The sequence below is a fragment of the Charadrius vociferus genome, unplaced genomic scaffold (assembly GCF_000708025.1).
Source record: "Charadrius vociferus isolate BGI_N301 unplaced genomic scaffold, ASM70802v2 scaffold429, whole genome shotgun sequence".
Lineage (NCBI taxonomy): Eukaryota > Metazoa > Chordata > Aves > Charadriiformes > Charadriidae > Charadrius > Charadrius vociferus.
Genome location: NW_009650250.1, coordinates 968,013 through 984,329, shown reverse-complemented (window position 1 = coordinate 984,329; position 16,317 = coordinate 968,013). Strand labels below are relative to the sequence as shown.

General features: G+C 41.1%; 1 protein-coding gene across 1 annotated transcript in view; it reads left to right on the top strand.

The window, feature by feature from the left end:
* Positions 1–16,317, top strand: part of GRID1 (glutamate receptor, ionotropic, delta 1) — a 540,147-nt gene that overhangs the window by 509,190 nt on the left and 14,640 nt on the right. Inside the window, 3 exon segments of the mRNA XM_009893055.1 lie at positions 2,937–3,132; positions 10,738–10,904; positions 12,269–12,509. Coding sequence (XP_009891357.1) covers positions 2,937–3,132; positions 10,738–10,904; positions 12,269–12,509 — 604 coding nt within the window.

Sequence of the window (16,317 nt, the reverse complement as noted above, 5' to 3'; positions counted from 1 at the left end):
TAGGGGAACTGATGGTAAGCTTGGTTACCTACTGTGACCCTCACTGTGTCCTTTGGTGATCATCTGTCTCTCTCAAAAGGTATTTCCAATGGTGGTACAGTATGGAGAATTTCCCGTGCCAGTGGATATTCGTAAAATACGTCAAAGGGGGCACTGCAAGAAAGGCACATGCAATACTCCATGTTAGCTCTTCTAAGGAAATTCTGCCAGCTAAAGGGGCAGTAGTTGTCTTACAACATCCAAGGAAAGGCTGTGTTTCCCCCCCTGCCATCAGTACCGATTATCTGCTTATTGGACCAGCAAAGCACTTGATTTAAAGCCTGAATTTGCTCACTGTGCCCTGCGATGTTTAGAGAACTGAAGAAAAAGTGCTGCTCGAAAAGCAAGATGTACTGTGCTTTTGTGTAGTACTGATTGTCGATAAAATGTAATTTAGCTAAAACAAAAGTACTGATTGTCAATAAAGTACAGTTTAGATAAAACAAAAGGCATATTTCTATCAAAAAGCTTCCACAGCAGTAGAGGCAATCTGGAAAATACTGACATTATTAAAATTGCAGGTTTAATTATTTTTTTTTTAATATCCAAACTCTCGTGTTCAAACTTACAAACAGAATGGCAGCATGAGCAGCAGGCATTTGTAAAGTTGTTATCAGCTGAGAGCTGTGTTAAAGAGCACTAGCTAAACATGTTTCTGCTACTGTGCTTCTACCAAGCACGCACTCCTACACACGCTGAAATCCGTACGCCAAACCCGGTGTGGAAAATGTTGCCACAGAAACCCTTCTGTTTGTACTGAGTACCTTTCTTCGTCATTTGTACCTAGAATAGACAAAAATGTGTCTTTTAACAGCCAGATCATCCATCCCCAGCATGTAAGCAATTCCATGGGATATGATGAAACTTATTTTAAAAAATAAAGAAGGAACTAAATGTAGCATGTAATCATTTAGATCAAGACAGGAGGAAAAATGGTCCTGTTCAATGAAATGTACAGGAAACATTAGGAGACCAGAATATAACTTTTGGGATTGTTAAACAAAGAGAGAAAGCAAGCCAACGCGAATTCTCTCATTTTTCACTGGAATTTTGAATTTCCAGCAACCTTCAGGGTGTTCATTTTGTACTTTACCAAAGTGCCATATACAGAGCTAGAGAAATAACAGGAGGTTTGGGGTTTGATGCAACTCCCAGAGTTAGCCCAAATCCACGAGTGTGCAATGTATAAAGAGAAAAACTGTTCACACAGTCTTATTTAAAGCTGCTTAACAGCTTAAAATGATAAAAAGTCCTTAACACAATTTAAGAACTTAAACCACTTAAACTGTTTGAAGCAGCTTGTGAGTTTTTGAAGAGTTTTGGCGAGGGTGGGAGAGGCATCCCTGCTGCGCTGCTGCTCTGGGGACAGGGCTGGCAGGCTCCCGCACAGGGTGTCCAAGCAAAGGGGCCCTTTTGGAGCCAAACCTGGGAGGTCTGGAGGTGACGCGATGGAGAAGATGGAATAGTGTTCTGCCTAATTTTATGTAGTGCTGTGGATGTGCCCAGATTGTTTTGCTATAAATTGTGTTGTAGGGATTCTTACAGGGATGTGAGGTGTAAGCAGTGGCAACCCCCAGTGAAACAGGGAAGAGGGTGGCAGAAAAATATTGTCTATGACAAGTGTTCAGCTGTGGAAAACAGTTTCAGGGCCAAGGGAAGGCTCCTCAGGAGCATTGTGAAGAAATCTTCTGCAAGAGCTGCAAGGCAAAATATTTTGCTTTCATGGCTCCAGGAGTTGGAGGCGGGTGGGAGGTGGCATGAGTGGGCCTTTCAAGATGCTTTGAGGAGGATTTTTTTTTTCTGAAAGACATTTTTGGGAAAAAGAAATGGAGGGAGGCAGGGAGGGTTGCTTCAGTTTGATTTCAAACATCGTTACGCAGTTGGTCATATCAGAAGCATTTCATTGGTATTATGTCAAGTTACACATTTATAAAATATAAACCATTATTTATGAGATCCAGTTTGGTCCCTGCTGCCACATGTGGTGGTCAATGGTTGAACGTGTGTTTGTGTGTGCATATGCTCAGATGAAAAAAGTGGTGGCACTGCGCAGAATCGATACTTGAGGAAGAAGGAAGGAGGCACAGGAATGGGAATGAATGTCTGAAGGTGGAAAACAGCTAGGATGCTTCTCCTGACGGCAGTGAGGCCAGCTTAAATGTTTTGAAGCTTGGCCTGGTTTTCATTGATGCAGGCAGTGATTTACACCTTTCTCTGCAGAAAAGGCTGTAAAACAGGAGTGAATTACATTCTGTACAATTTGAAAATAAATGGTGCATTCACAGCCACTCGCACTGAGGCCCATTTACACTTCTAGAGTGGTATGATGAGTAAATGAAAGTTAGGCCGGTGTGTGAATGAAAAATGCCTGTTTTACCAGAGGCTGTGAAAAGAGAAAGAGAGAGAGACTTAGTGGAAATTGGAAGCGAGACTTTTATTTGTTTGTTTAAAACAGTCGTATTGATTTGGAGTCAGAGGGACTATTGGTGTAATGCAAACTAATTCCACTGAATTCTGCAAGGTATTTCTGGTGATGCTGATGGGGCTGGAAGTTTATATTTATAATCTGAGTTTTTCCTGTGCTCGAGTAAGTCTTTATTGCAGTACATTCTTGTGCAAACTTGGCATAGTAATATTTAATGTGAATGTTATCTGTCCAAAGAAAAAATCTTTACTGGGGTGGAAATGAGCTCAAGTATAGTTAAATTCATACGATCTCAATACAATTAAATTACTCCTTGGTTTTCTCTTATGATGAGGAAAAAGATATGCAAATGTTCCTTGGTGAGGGTAAGTGCTTTCTGACTAATGACAGACATACAAAGAAACCTTTAGATGAATGAAATCTTGGTAATGTACTATGTAATACTAATATCTCAATATCGCTTGAATTTCAGAACGTTTCAGGATCTGTCCAAACAAATGGATATATCTTACGGTACAGTCAGGGATTCAGCAGTGTATGAATACTTTAAAGCAAAAGGGACAAACCCTTTGGAGCAGGATAACACATTTGCTGAGCTGTGGAGGACTATCAGCAAGAATAATGGGGCAGATAATTGTGTATCGAACCCTTCTGAAGGCATCAGGAAGGTAAGACTGGATCACAGGGGTTTTCATTTAATTTTTGTGCTGTATCAATATTGTTTGCATGGAGTTAATAATGTTAAGTTATAGGAAAGCAATTAGATAGTCATTAAAAAAAGATAACCTATCTAAAGTTCCTTTTAGTCATTTGATGGCAGATAATAATCATATTTGGGGGTCATGGTTTTGAATTTAGGTACCTTAGCTCTGCCGAAGTCTTCAGTATATAAGCCCTTCTTTGGATCTGGCCATAAGGTCTCTAATTATTTTGGGAGCTCCGATAATACCATTTTGAATGTCATTCATTATATTATCCAGGTACTGACTCTTGTCCTTTACTCATTTGAGTGGATTTTTTTTTCTGAGTTGATGGTTTGAATTATTGGAAACATGAGTAAGAATCTAAGGGATTCACTGAACATATACTCATTTCTCTTAGAACAGAAATTTAATGCAAGATTTTCTTTGTTTATTCCAAACTTAAAGGAAATGTATACACTCCCTCACATGTCACCATGCTTTTACCTAACTTTTTTTGCAATTCTTATGTCAGTGGATGCTCTTTAGCCATGAGATTGCAAATACTCTTATTCTGTAAGCCCTACTGCATGCTGCCATTTACGATAGCTAGATTTGCCTACGCCAGGAATGTAACCGTAGGTTGGCAGGGTGTTTAGAATACCAATTACGTTGTCTGTATGGAGCTGGCAGCTTCATCCTATCTATGTGATAATAATTTTTCATATTAAGTTTGATTTCAGTATTGTAGGGTGATTTTTATATAACTTGATCAGCTCATTCAATTAACATCAACAATAACCAAATTTACTTCAGTCCCCAAAGCTGACCAAGGCTGCTATTTGATTAAACACCTACATAAATTTGGTTTAATATTTAATAACATTGTCAACTGAACTGTTGTGTTTATAGTTTAAATATCACTCCTCCTAGCTCATTGAGCTCTTTGTATAAACAGACAAGTTTTCCATGTCAAGTATTAGAGCTAGAAATTCTGCTTTTCTGAAGGAGAATTGATGTCAGCCAAGGAAATGGGACTTCCATCCGTAAACATGTACTGCTGCATGAAAGAGATGTAAATGTGCCTTAAAAATTTATTTTATGGGAAATGGGAAATCTAAATCTCTCTAGCATAGAAAGATCTCTAAACACATTTTTCTGAATGAGGACTTGCCTGACACAATGCAAAAAAAAAAAAAATCACCACTACCCTTTCTCCCCTCCTTCCCCTTTCCATTTTCTTCAGACAGCATCACAGTTCAGCTGCAGTTACAAACAGAGCAATGCCGCTTCAATGCAAAACAGGAGAGTGCAGCTTATTTATGGTACAGGCAGGTATTTCAGATGTTTGTCTCTATTCCATTTACCTCTCTCCATTTCCCAGAGATTTTCCTACTCCCTTTGACTGGCTAAAAACAAAAGGATAATAGCGGAAGAAAGTCCTGAAAGCTTTTGTGGTGGTTGGTTGCCATGGCAGAGGTCTCTTTTCAGACACAGCACAGTCCCTGTAGCCGCAGTGACCATCTCCCATTGTCAAGGCACAGCTTTTGCAACACTGGAAGAGCCACGGAAAGGCATTAATGCACTGCAAAGTCACGTAAGCGACAGAAGGACGTTTCAAAGCTGGGGGGGCAAGTTGCTTTCATCGTACTCCCAAGGCAATTGAAAGTGGTCATTGCAGATGGAAAACGTCCTCCTATTCACAAATGTCTCTGCATAGCGTAAGAGGAGGTTACCAGACAAATTGCCAGTCCATACAAAATACCATTGTGCCACTTGAGTTTTCTGGTACTATAACAGATGAGGATTGACTAACGCTGTTGTATGGAAAGTTTCTTTCCGGGTCAAGCTACAGCCAGGATCCCCAAGAAGCATGCAGTGGGTAGCTCCTGGGTAACTACTATTGGACATTGGTAACTACTGTCTCATCCCAGGTGGACATTGGTATTGGAATCACACACATTTCTGAGCTTTTGTAAATCTAGCAAACTGTTTGCGTATCCCGGTGGCAATCAGGTCTTCAGGGTGATTATAAGTTACCACAACATATGTAATAACCTGTGGCTTTTTTCACTATGGGCAGGTGTGTTTGCTTTGAGCGAATGAAGTAGTATGATCCCTATGTATTCCCATATATATATCTTTCACATCTATACACAGGAGAAATCAACTATTATTGTATTTTTTTAAAAGCCTTGCTTTGGTGGAGACTGACTGTTCCCTTCTCCAATGAATTTGGCGCCAAAATTACTCTGAACCCTTTTTTTCTTCCTCTACATCACTTTTGATGAAGTGATCAAAACCGGTAAATAATGTGAATGTATCATTGATTTAGGCAATGGCACAGTAAGAGTTTATTCCTTCCCTTTTTTGCTTCCTTCAAAAAGTTTCTCTCCCTTAATGAATGCTAAACACTAAATCAGAGCATTTCTTGTTGAAGAGTCACCTCTGTTAATTTTTATTTTGAGAGCAAATGTAATTTAAAAGTTTAACAAATAGAATTTTGTAAAACAACTTTTTCCAGTAGTTTATTGTCCACAAGGAATTTTACATTGTTAATTGACATTGCTTATCCATATGTTTTCATGGGTCCTCATAAGTTTCTCCATTTCTTGACCCATCAGCCTTTGGAGTAAAAGCAAATGCTTCCTTAAAGCCTGAATATATTACACCCTTTAGTGGCTCCTTAATTATATTAATTTTAAAATCATTTGAACAAGATTAAATGGCATGTTTTATTTTTATTAGAACTGTGTTGCTTCTCTTAAAGCACTTTTTTTGTAGATAATAAATGTTATCCAAGCATGTTTTTTGAACTACTCCACTAATCCCAATGTAAAGGTCACTTTCTGATATTTTTGTGGTACCAGACATATAATGGGATCAGCTACAGTGACACTCCATTCTGGCAGTAAATTAATGATGAATGTTCCACTATTCTTGCACTTTTGTCTTTAGTATGGTAGTTTCTTCATAAGTTTCAGATAAATCATAGACATATCGGTGATTAATCTGAAATTCATCCTTTTTCAAGCTATTATTTCTTACCATGCTTTATTTGAAAAACCATCGTTTTGCCATCAGTAAGCCAGGATCCTTTGAACAATATTCTTCCATCTCTCTCATGTTGAAGAGTGATGTTATGAGGTTGCTTACTGCTTTTCTGAAGCATTACTATTCTCTTTGTGGTCCTTCTTATATCTAGGAGGCAATATTTGCTGGCCTTTTAATTTTTTTATGATTGTGAAGAAGAAATATTTTTGATATAAGTTTTTCCCAGGGCGTTCTTCTTTTCTTAAAAATCTTTCTTAAAGCTCTTCAAACAAAGATAAATCTGGTGTCTTTGGTGTAAACCACCATAGTAGTTCCACCTGGGTAGAATAAATGAGCGCTGCTTTGGCCAAATTTCTGTTAAAGAGGTTTTTGAAAGTTTAACTGCACTATTTTTGTTTTGTTCTGCAGTATGCCTCCATGCTGAGAGTCGCAATAAGGCCATAGCAAAGGAGCAAAATATGAAAGCCAATTAAAAGTCTAAAATAGAAATTCTAGCTTATGATTATGTGTTTCATTTCAGTCATTCTTTATCCAATTTGTCTTGCCCATTCTCAGCTGGTATTTGGCACATTTCCTTTTACCATCTCTCTCTCTATATATATATTGTCTTTGCAATGGTTTCTGATCACTGGAAGATTTTTATTCTATTTTGGGCCCAAAAAACATACAATGCCGGCTTTAGATGGCTGAGCTGTAAATGCAAGAGCCTGAGGAAATGGATCTTTGCTGTAGTGAGATCAGGACTCGGTTGCATGGGTAGGTACATCGGTGTCGTATGCAACTAGGGAGCCTTGATGTGTTTCCTGCCCACTAATGCCAATATAAAGGTCACTTTTTGATGTTTCTGTGGTACAGTGGGTCAGCGTCAGGTGTTTCCCGCAATTCTTAGTCTTCCTACGTCCAGTATTCTTCTGGCCTGAAAGCTAAGGGGTACGCATATGTGCATGCATTCTTTCACCTGACAAAAAAGAAAAGTTTGAACTACTTTAAAAAAGTTTTGGTTTGCTTTTTTTAGTTGAAAATAAGAGCCAATTTGATTGTATTTGGCTTTTATTGCTTGCCTAGTGAAGGTATATAAAAAGGAAACATAAACACATGTATATTTGTAGTTGTGTGTTTTGTACATACGTTTTTCAAAGCTTGTCAGTTTTACTTTAAATTGAACAAATGTTACTGCTTAGGTGTCACAACAGATATTAACAGGGATATGAAGGCTGCTGAATTTAGACAGCAACTAAATATTTGGTCATAAGGAAGCTTTCCATGCCATGAACGCACTAATAGTACGAGGTCTCCACTCTTCAGAGAAGAAAATTATGCAAGTGGAAGAAGTTTTGCAAGAGACAAATCTTCCCCTAGGAAAAAGGGATCTTTGAAGATTCTGGTTTTTGGCAATCAGAGAGGGGAAACAGTCTTATATCCGTTATTTCTGGGAGTTGAGAAATATGCATAACTAAGAGTCTAAAACTCAGGTTTCTGTTTATGCTAAAGTGATCAGACTGTCAGAGAAATAATGCTCTACAGATGTGATGGCACTGGATAGAATGATTTATGTCCTAAAAAGTATAAAATTGATATGAAGAGACCTGGTAGACTTTGTTTATTGACTACTTACAGTTGTATGACATAAGTTAGGATAGTAGCATTGCAAATGCAAGAGAAGTAGACCTTGTCAAAATATCGGCTGTCTAACATTCAAAGCTCTTTTATAAAAAAAAAACAAAACAAACATACAGAAAACTGAGGCTTGAAAAGTAGAATCAATAATGTGATTTTGCTCTAGACATTGCCTTATAATTGAAATCGAATATTTGAGGAAGACTGTGTTCCTCGCATATTACTAAGAAAAAGATGAGGAATATGTGATGTTGTCAGCATTCTTCTTTTGTAAATTTGAAAGGATGATTTACAGAGCAATTCTGTAACAACTAAAATATACAGCTATTTAAAACAAACAAACATACAAAAAAACCAACCAGAAAAATGCAAAGGTTCAGCGCAGTGATTTAGGCCAGATCTTTTCTGGATCTCCTCTTTCTGTACATTCATCAGGCAAGTTTTTGTTCTTTAATAACATAGATTTTGAATAAATTCTGTGTGCAGTAAGGAATGCTGTGGTCTTTTGTCCCATGAGTACATATTTTTAATGCGCTTGAACTTGGATGGTTTTCTATCACAGGTAGCAAAAGCCTGTGTACTACTTACTGTGGAACGCAACCTGCCTGACATGTGCTAAAGTAGGGGTTTGGTGGTCCTGCTCTGCCAGGAACACCAGTGGGACTGACGCCCATTGCTGGTTGTCCCTAACCAGGTAGGAGGCCCTTCAGCAACACGATGTGAAAGCATAAGATGGGAATTGTTAAAACCCATCGTGGGAAGAGCAGAGGGCAGGATGCAGAGATTTGCTGCTAACAACCCTGTTAGTTATGGGTACATGATCGTTCAGAAAATACCTTTGAAAAGCACATTTGAGGCTTCCAAGAATGTAGGTTGTTGGCTGAATATAGGCTAGATGCCTTGAGGAATCACTCCCTTGCCATCCCTAATTTTGTATGCACCCTTTGTTGATAGGTTATGAAGCCCTTTCTGGCTGTTGCATATAGTAAAGAGTGATTTGTTTGTTCTTTCCTCATTTGTGGCACCGTTACCAGTTTAGGTAGACAGCCAGGGATAACATTACAACGCAGATGTCGAAGTCTTGCTCTGGTCTGGTTTCATACAGTGACATTTGAGTGAGAGAGATTTTTATGAACATGCTAGATTAGTAAATTGTGTCAGCTAAATCAATGTATGATTTTAACAGTAGAGTCCCGTGGCTCCTATTTGAATAGCTCCTTTAAGGCCTGTACTGTAGTTTAGATTTTAATGATGTTTTTTACGAGTATAGCAATAGATGTCTGAGACTGAATGCACTAATTACTGTCACTCTGAACTGACCAAGTGGCAAAGGAGAAACTGGGGACAAACCCACAATGGTGGCATACCCTTAACAAAACATTATTTTTGAAGTCGTCAGTACAGGCTCATTTCAGTCTTACTGAAGAGGAAGGATATTACATTTTTACTCTGGTTTAACTCAGAAGCAAATGAATTTGGGGATCTTTGATTGCCTTGATGCAGATAAGAGGGAAAGGGGGTGGGGAAGAAGACGTGGATTGTGGCTAGTAGCTTAGAGAAAATCCAAACAACATACTTTTAATCTTTGTTTCCTTGGAATTCTACCCACTAGAGGATAACTCACCCATTTGATTTATTGTCATGTTTAAACAACTGTCAGGGACTTCAGAAGGCTATGGTTTATATCAAAGCATGGTGAAGTAAAATTAGCTTAATTGCTCAACTGAGGAATCCAACATAATAAAATAACTAAGGGAGTCTTACAGGTGAATTCAAAACCGGGCTTACACAAAAATGGAAAATATGCGGAAGGATAAGCTAATTCCATGTCAGAGCTGCACCCATTTGCTAGGGGAGCTTGGTGACTTAATTCCCATAAAGAAATATATGCAGGACTTCAGGTCCCTGCCTTGCTTTGTTTTGACCTAAAGAAAGATCTGAAATCACCTGAAGTTTAAAAAGAAAAGAAAAAAAAAAAAAAAAGTAGTGTCTTGGAAGTCTACGGTCGTGACTACTCATTTATTTGCATTAGATGTTCCAGCCCATCTGTTCCGTTGTGCTCTGTATGTTCACTAGAGACTTAAAAACATACTATTTAAATATATTAGGAAACCAATGATTACTTTAACCAAACAAAATGATGACTTTTTTCTTTACTGAATCCCTATCCAGAGATGTTTCTTACATCTTATGTTAAGCAAGGTGATTTACATTCATCGTATGCACTGCGTGCAGGCATTGGTTTGAATCCCAATTAAGGCTGACATTTAAGGACATCTGTGTGGGTGTGCGCTAAAATAAAACAATATTTGTCCCAAAATTGAGGTAAAAGTTGGTGTCTCCTCTTACCTGTGAAAAAAACAAGGGAACTCTTTTAAGCTCAGACCATGCCTTTTGTTACAGCACCAACATAGCTCTCGGAAGGGGCTTTTATTTACTCGTTTATATGAGGAAAGCTGTGAAGTTACCATTTTGGTAACTGTGATGACTTGGAAGCACCACTTAGTGCTCATACTGTACCCGGCTAGTTGCACAAATGTTTGGAACCGGTCACGCTCCCGCTAATCCACATCTCCTACAAAACATACATCAAATTTCATCAACTAAGGCGATAGCTTTCCTTTATAATTAAATACCTGTTATGTAAGCCTTGCCTATGCTTACGGTTGGCTATGTTATCCTGTGTATTCCTACTAAAAATGGAAGACATTTTAGTGAGGTTTGAAGTAGATGAGGTACTTGCTGGGAGAGGAGAGTGTTAGAAATGTATTAAGATGTTGGAGGTCTATAGATAAACTGTGACCTAATGAAATACTACCACGGAGTAATTACAAGCTCAGGGTTGGTTTGTTTGCTTGGGTTTTGTCCTGCCTAGAAATGTAGTTTAGTTTAGATTTTCTTGTGTTCATGATGTATTTGCAGGCAAAGAAAGGAAACTATGCTTTCCTGTGGGATGTGACGGTGGTGGAATATGCTGCGCTGACGGATGATGAATGCTCTGTGACAGTCATTGGAAACAGCATCAGCAGCAAAGGCTACGGGATAGCGCTCCAGCACGGAAGCCCCTACAGAGATCTTTTCTCTCAGAGGTAAGCTGAAACAAAGCTCATTTTACAGGATTCCTCTCTATAACCAGCAAGGCATCGCATTTGTGGTTCCTGTAAATTTTGGCAGTTATTGAATAAACGACAGTGACTAAGGGACAGCAGAGAGGTTATGAGTTCAGGCTTCAACAAAGCTGCTACTTCTGCTCCACGTGCATCTGCTTAGGGAGGAGGGGACTGGAGGTTGAGTGTGGCCTCCTGCCTCCAGGCAGCGCTGCCTCTGGCAGAAAAAGGACTGATGTCCTCAGAGCTTTGTTATGAGCTAGGGGAGAGATTGAAGAGAGATCTCTGATTCGTGCTACGTTTTGTAGCCCATGAAGCAGTGTGTTGCTCCCTACAGCAAGCAAGAAATGATGCCCTGGTTTATCCTTTAGGAGGGAGAGACAGGTTGAAACCTCACAATGGCACAGGAAAACAGGAATTGCCGAGTGTTACATGGGGCTGCCAAGACCGTGAGACTCTAAAACTATGCCATTTAGTGATCTCTGAGCTATCGGCTAGGAGTATCTTTTTCATGTGAATGGGTTCACTGAAATGAAGACATGTAGTTGTGCAGGCATGTGTGGCCTTAGCAGAAGGTGAGCGGGTGCTCTGCTCCAGGCAGGGAGCTGAAGCAAGATTTCCTCGTCGTCTCACGCCTTCTTTATAAAAAGGGGTAAAACTCCAGCTGTGTAACCAGAGACAAAGCTGCCTCAAGAGAAAAGATTGTTAGTAAACAGCTAAAATAGTTATCAAACCAAATCCAAAATGAATCATTCATGGAGAGAAGGGACACTTCACAAGAGGCAAAACAATGATTAATTAGCAACTGTTAACACAGTAATTCAGGCATGAAGTAACAGCATTGAAGTAAAATCCTTTTGAATAAACTACATTTGCTGAAATAAATGAGTTGGTTGCTGCTCAAACAGATTCGTATTAAGTGGTGCACAAATAGTAGCATGTTTAGTCTCACATGATTTTGAAATCGTTGTGGGAGAGCAGCAGTGGAGTGGGCTGAGCATTTTGCTAGTGGGACCAGCTGTTGCAGCTGAATGTAGCCAGACCAGCCATGACTAACTGGAATATGCTGATTTCCCCTGGAAATGCTTCTTGCACTGCAGTGGAATTTTTGCCAGCCTCTTCTTTTCCTAAAGTTTACCCAGTGGAGTTTACCTGCTGCTGTGAGTAGAAAGAAATCCTGGTATAACGGAGTTTCAAATGAAGAATGCTACATCATGGTGGTGGTGGGATGGAGTTTTGAATTGTGGGACAGGAGATTTAAGAGTTATGTGGCATACAGAAAAGACCAAAAAAAGCTGTGAAACGGTATTATTGAAAATAACACCTGTGTTTTGAAATTTCTGCAGGATCTTAGAGTTGCAAGAAAGCGGAGATTTGGATGTTCTTAAACAGAAATGGTGGCCACGGATGGGACGTTGTGACCTGAATAGCCATACCAATGCACAGACAGATGGGAAGGCACTCAAGCTTCACAGTTTTGCAGGAGTTTTCTGCATTTTAGCAATAGGCCTTCTTCTTGCATGCTTGGTGGCAGCATTGGAGTTGTGGTGGAACAGCAACCGTTGTCATCAAGAAACACCGAAAGAGGTCCATAACTTTTATTCTTATCACAATTAAAAGTAGAAAACACAAAAGAAAGAGAGAGCGAGTGGAAGTTGTGGGATTTTAGGTGCTCTCATACAATAAATTTGATTTATTTTGATTCGCCATACTAAGCTTTGCATATAACTTTTTGGGTGGTTGTTTCTAAACAAATTAAAAAAAACAAAACAAAACATGTCTTTTGTGCACATGGAAGGTGCCAAACTGACAGCCCTGGAGACTAAAGTCCTCTATTTATTTATAGAGCAGATACAGCATGGGCAGCAGCAGTGCAAACTTCCCCACATTGCCCCACCAATGTGCCTCAACCCTGACCTGGAGAGACCACCTTTAGGGGTAAGAGAGTAGTTCAGAAACATGCCCTCGGCCTCTGCTGTGAGTGACGGGGAGGCCAGTCACGGGCACCCAGTTGTGCCATCCGTGGTAATGTTCTTTCTGATCTGAGAGCCCGTCCATCGGCTGCGAGAACCATGTCCATCCTGCGCAGCGGCCAGCCAGCTGGTAGCTGTTTGCCTTCATGGCTGTCCTAGGCTGAGTTTGACAAGGTACACGAGCAATTAAACATAAACCCAGCTAGTTATTAATTGAATAAGCCATATTGCCATGACACTGTTTAAATGCTTCCTTTCTTTTGAAATCAGTTTTATTTCTAAACCTAGGAGCCTCTGAGTAAACCGACCTTCATATGACATATTTTACCTGGGAAAATATCTCTGAGAATTTCTTGGGTTTGAAGTTTTCGTGCACAGCAGCGAGTAATAGTTAGTAATGCTATGATAGAATAATCGGTCCACACTCAGATCTGTCTTGCATGAAGCCTGTATTTGTTTACATAGATTAAATGTTTAACAAACTAACCTCTTGTAATTTTGGAGACACTGAGGCATTTGTAGGTGCTTTCGTCTTGGAACAGATGTTTGTTACCAGCAAATAATAGCATTGAGCTGCATTACAGCTGGAAAATAGTACACAGCCCATCAATTCCAATCTATGTTTCTCAGGTTGCCAGGAGTACTACACTAATTGACATACCTGTCACCTGTAAGCGATTCTGGCAAATGGGATCTGAAGATATATGTTGCAGTCTGTAATGTTGTGAAATATTTATCAGTAAGATTCCACTCTTCTGAGTTCCTGCTTCTCCCATTTGAATTCATCCATCAAGTGCTCAGTGATAAACATCTGTACCGTGTTTGTGGGACAAAGCTGCAAAGTCACTTGCCTGTGGCTCTGCGATGTATAATAGCGAAAGGGAAATTTTGGTAAAAGGAAGCATGTCTCCGCTTTGCACAATGCAGCACTCTGCAACAGGGAGAGCACGAGTAGGTACTCTTGCTTACAAAGAAGCTTTCGCATGAACAGAAGTGCGGGTTTAATTGGTCTCTGGTTAAATATTGTAGCGTTTCGCCCTGCCGCCTTGTCCAAGTCACTCCTGCTGTAAGGTTACCCCAAGGCCCCCTCCCTCCCCGTTAGCATTGCTAAGGGCTGAACCCTGGCAGTAGCCAGTTGGCCGCCCGCAGTGAAGGCCTGGCAGGGCAGCGGGCAGCGACGTTGTTTGAAGCGTCCTCACGCTGCGTGTGCACAAGCATTCAATTTGCCGTACTCCACAGTGCGTCCCCCTCTCTACGCTCAGGGACTCGCCTTTCTGCATCTTTGTAGAGCGAGATGAGGATATTCCGCAACATACATTTCTGAAAAAGGATCTGTCTTCCTGACTTTAAATATTTTCTTTTTGCCCATCCCCTTCATTTCTCCTCTTATATCTCTAAGGAGGATTATTACAGATCCCTGCCTACCCCATCCTGTCGTTTCTCCCCTTCCCATCCCTCTCCACCTCTTCCCCTCCTTTCTCTCTCGTTCATTCTCCATTAGAGTGGCTCTGTACATCCTCTTTTGCAGTTGCCGTGACAAACAATGGAATACTTTTAAGCTGCCGTTTTTTAAAGTATACTGAAGATGCCCATACAGTAAAGCCACACATGGGAAGATCACCCACGTGGGGCTGGGGCTGCCCTTGGTGCGCAGCCAGTCTGGGTTAAGGGAGGTAAATTAAACTCAGGCACAGGGCACGGGAACAGGCTCAGAAAAGGTCGGTGGTATGGGTGCTGTGGAGAGAGGGGGAGCAGAGTCAGCGGGAGCCCTGGCACAAGTAGGTGTTAAGGTTGAATGAGAAAGTGTGTGTTCCCGAGGAGAGGGCACAGGCATGAGGGCTCACAGGCCGAACCGGCCAGGAGGAAAGCGTAAGGAGGGCACGTGGGGCAGGCGGGATGGAACACAATGACGGGTCCCTGAAGAGGAGAGCTGGGTGCGATAAAAGGCAGGCGGCTAGTAGCACCTCTGGATCAGGTCAGAGCAGCCAGAGGGAAGGGTGACGGCCGCCCAGCGCCATGGGTGGGCAGAGTCTTCAGGGATCCTCGGCTGGACCACGGCACAGCCACATTGTTGGTACAATCTAAACTTCATTTCCACCCGGAGCCCCTGCAGAGTGGGTTGTGTAACATATTACCATACCCTGAGCTCTGAGCGTGCACCTAAGGCTGGCAGTGTCACTGGCTGGGGGTTCTGACCCCATGGCTGCAGTGGGTCCGGACCATTTCCCGGGCAGCCGGGACCACTGTAAAGCAGAAGTGGGTACATGACCAGCTCGCCCATGGCTAATGGCTGCCTCCCCCAAGAGATGGTGCACTGGGGCTGAGAGCAGGGCGCTCTGGTCACAGTGACCACAACATCCACTCAGTTAAATTAGCAAACAAACGTAGGAGATATTTCTTGATAGATTAGTGAGCAGAGATATTTTATTCATGTACTACTAGCAAGGAGGGATTGAAGCGGGATTGCTGATGGCTACTGTAATTAAGATAGAAAAACAAGTTTCAAAAGAGATGGTGTGCATTGGTTGAAGATTTTCAACTTATTTAGGAGAACCAAGTTTCAAAACTTTGGAAAGGACAGGACCCAGGGATGAGGGGAGCACTGAGTCCTGACGACCCCTCTGCTTGAGTCAGAAACAGTGGCTGAGCGTTGCTTGGGGGACCAAAAGCAAAAAGAGGATTTGATCTCCGGGAGGAGTGTATTCAGGATAGCTCATTTCTGTCACTGTGTATTACCCAACATTTTGACAGAATAGCCATAACAACAGAGCTACCGCATTCACAGCATATACAGCATATAAAATCTGCCTCTTAGCTGCAGTTGATACTCCAGCCAACTCGTTAGTTTAGTAACAGCTGCAAACTTAAGTCATGCTGCTGATTTTCTTCTGCTTTTGGGAAGGCACTGGCAAAATGCGGGTGTTGTGATATCACCTAAAAATTGTGGAAGCTGGATTGTCTCCCACCCATTTTCTTCTGTGAATTGCAGAGCTTGAGGAGGGTCATGAAAGGGGCTGATTTTCCTGCAGCCTAAGATTAGACTTTGGTGTCACCTCAGGCAGGAGTAACTTCATGAGGCAAAGGACAAGGAGCCAGTGTTTGGCTTCTGTGACCCTTACCCTGTTAGGAGCATAATAAATCCATTATAGAAAATTAGGGTGGATTCAGGATTGAATGAGGAATTGTCTTAAGCTGCAGAGCCCTTATGCAACATTCTCTCTTTGGCTTGACCCACTTGGTAGGCTGTAGCGTGCTAACAAATGCCAACTCAAAAACCAGAGAGATGTTGCGAAGATGGATGCACGACTGCTGTGGCAGATTTATGACAGGGTTGGGCAACCCTACAGCTTGCTGGAGAGAGAGAGAAAGGATTATTTTAGAAACTATCATTTTTTATGTCAAGGGTCTGTAAAGTCTGTGGC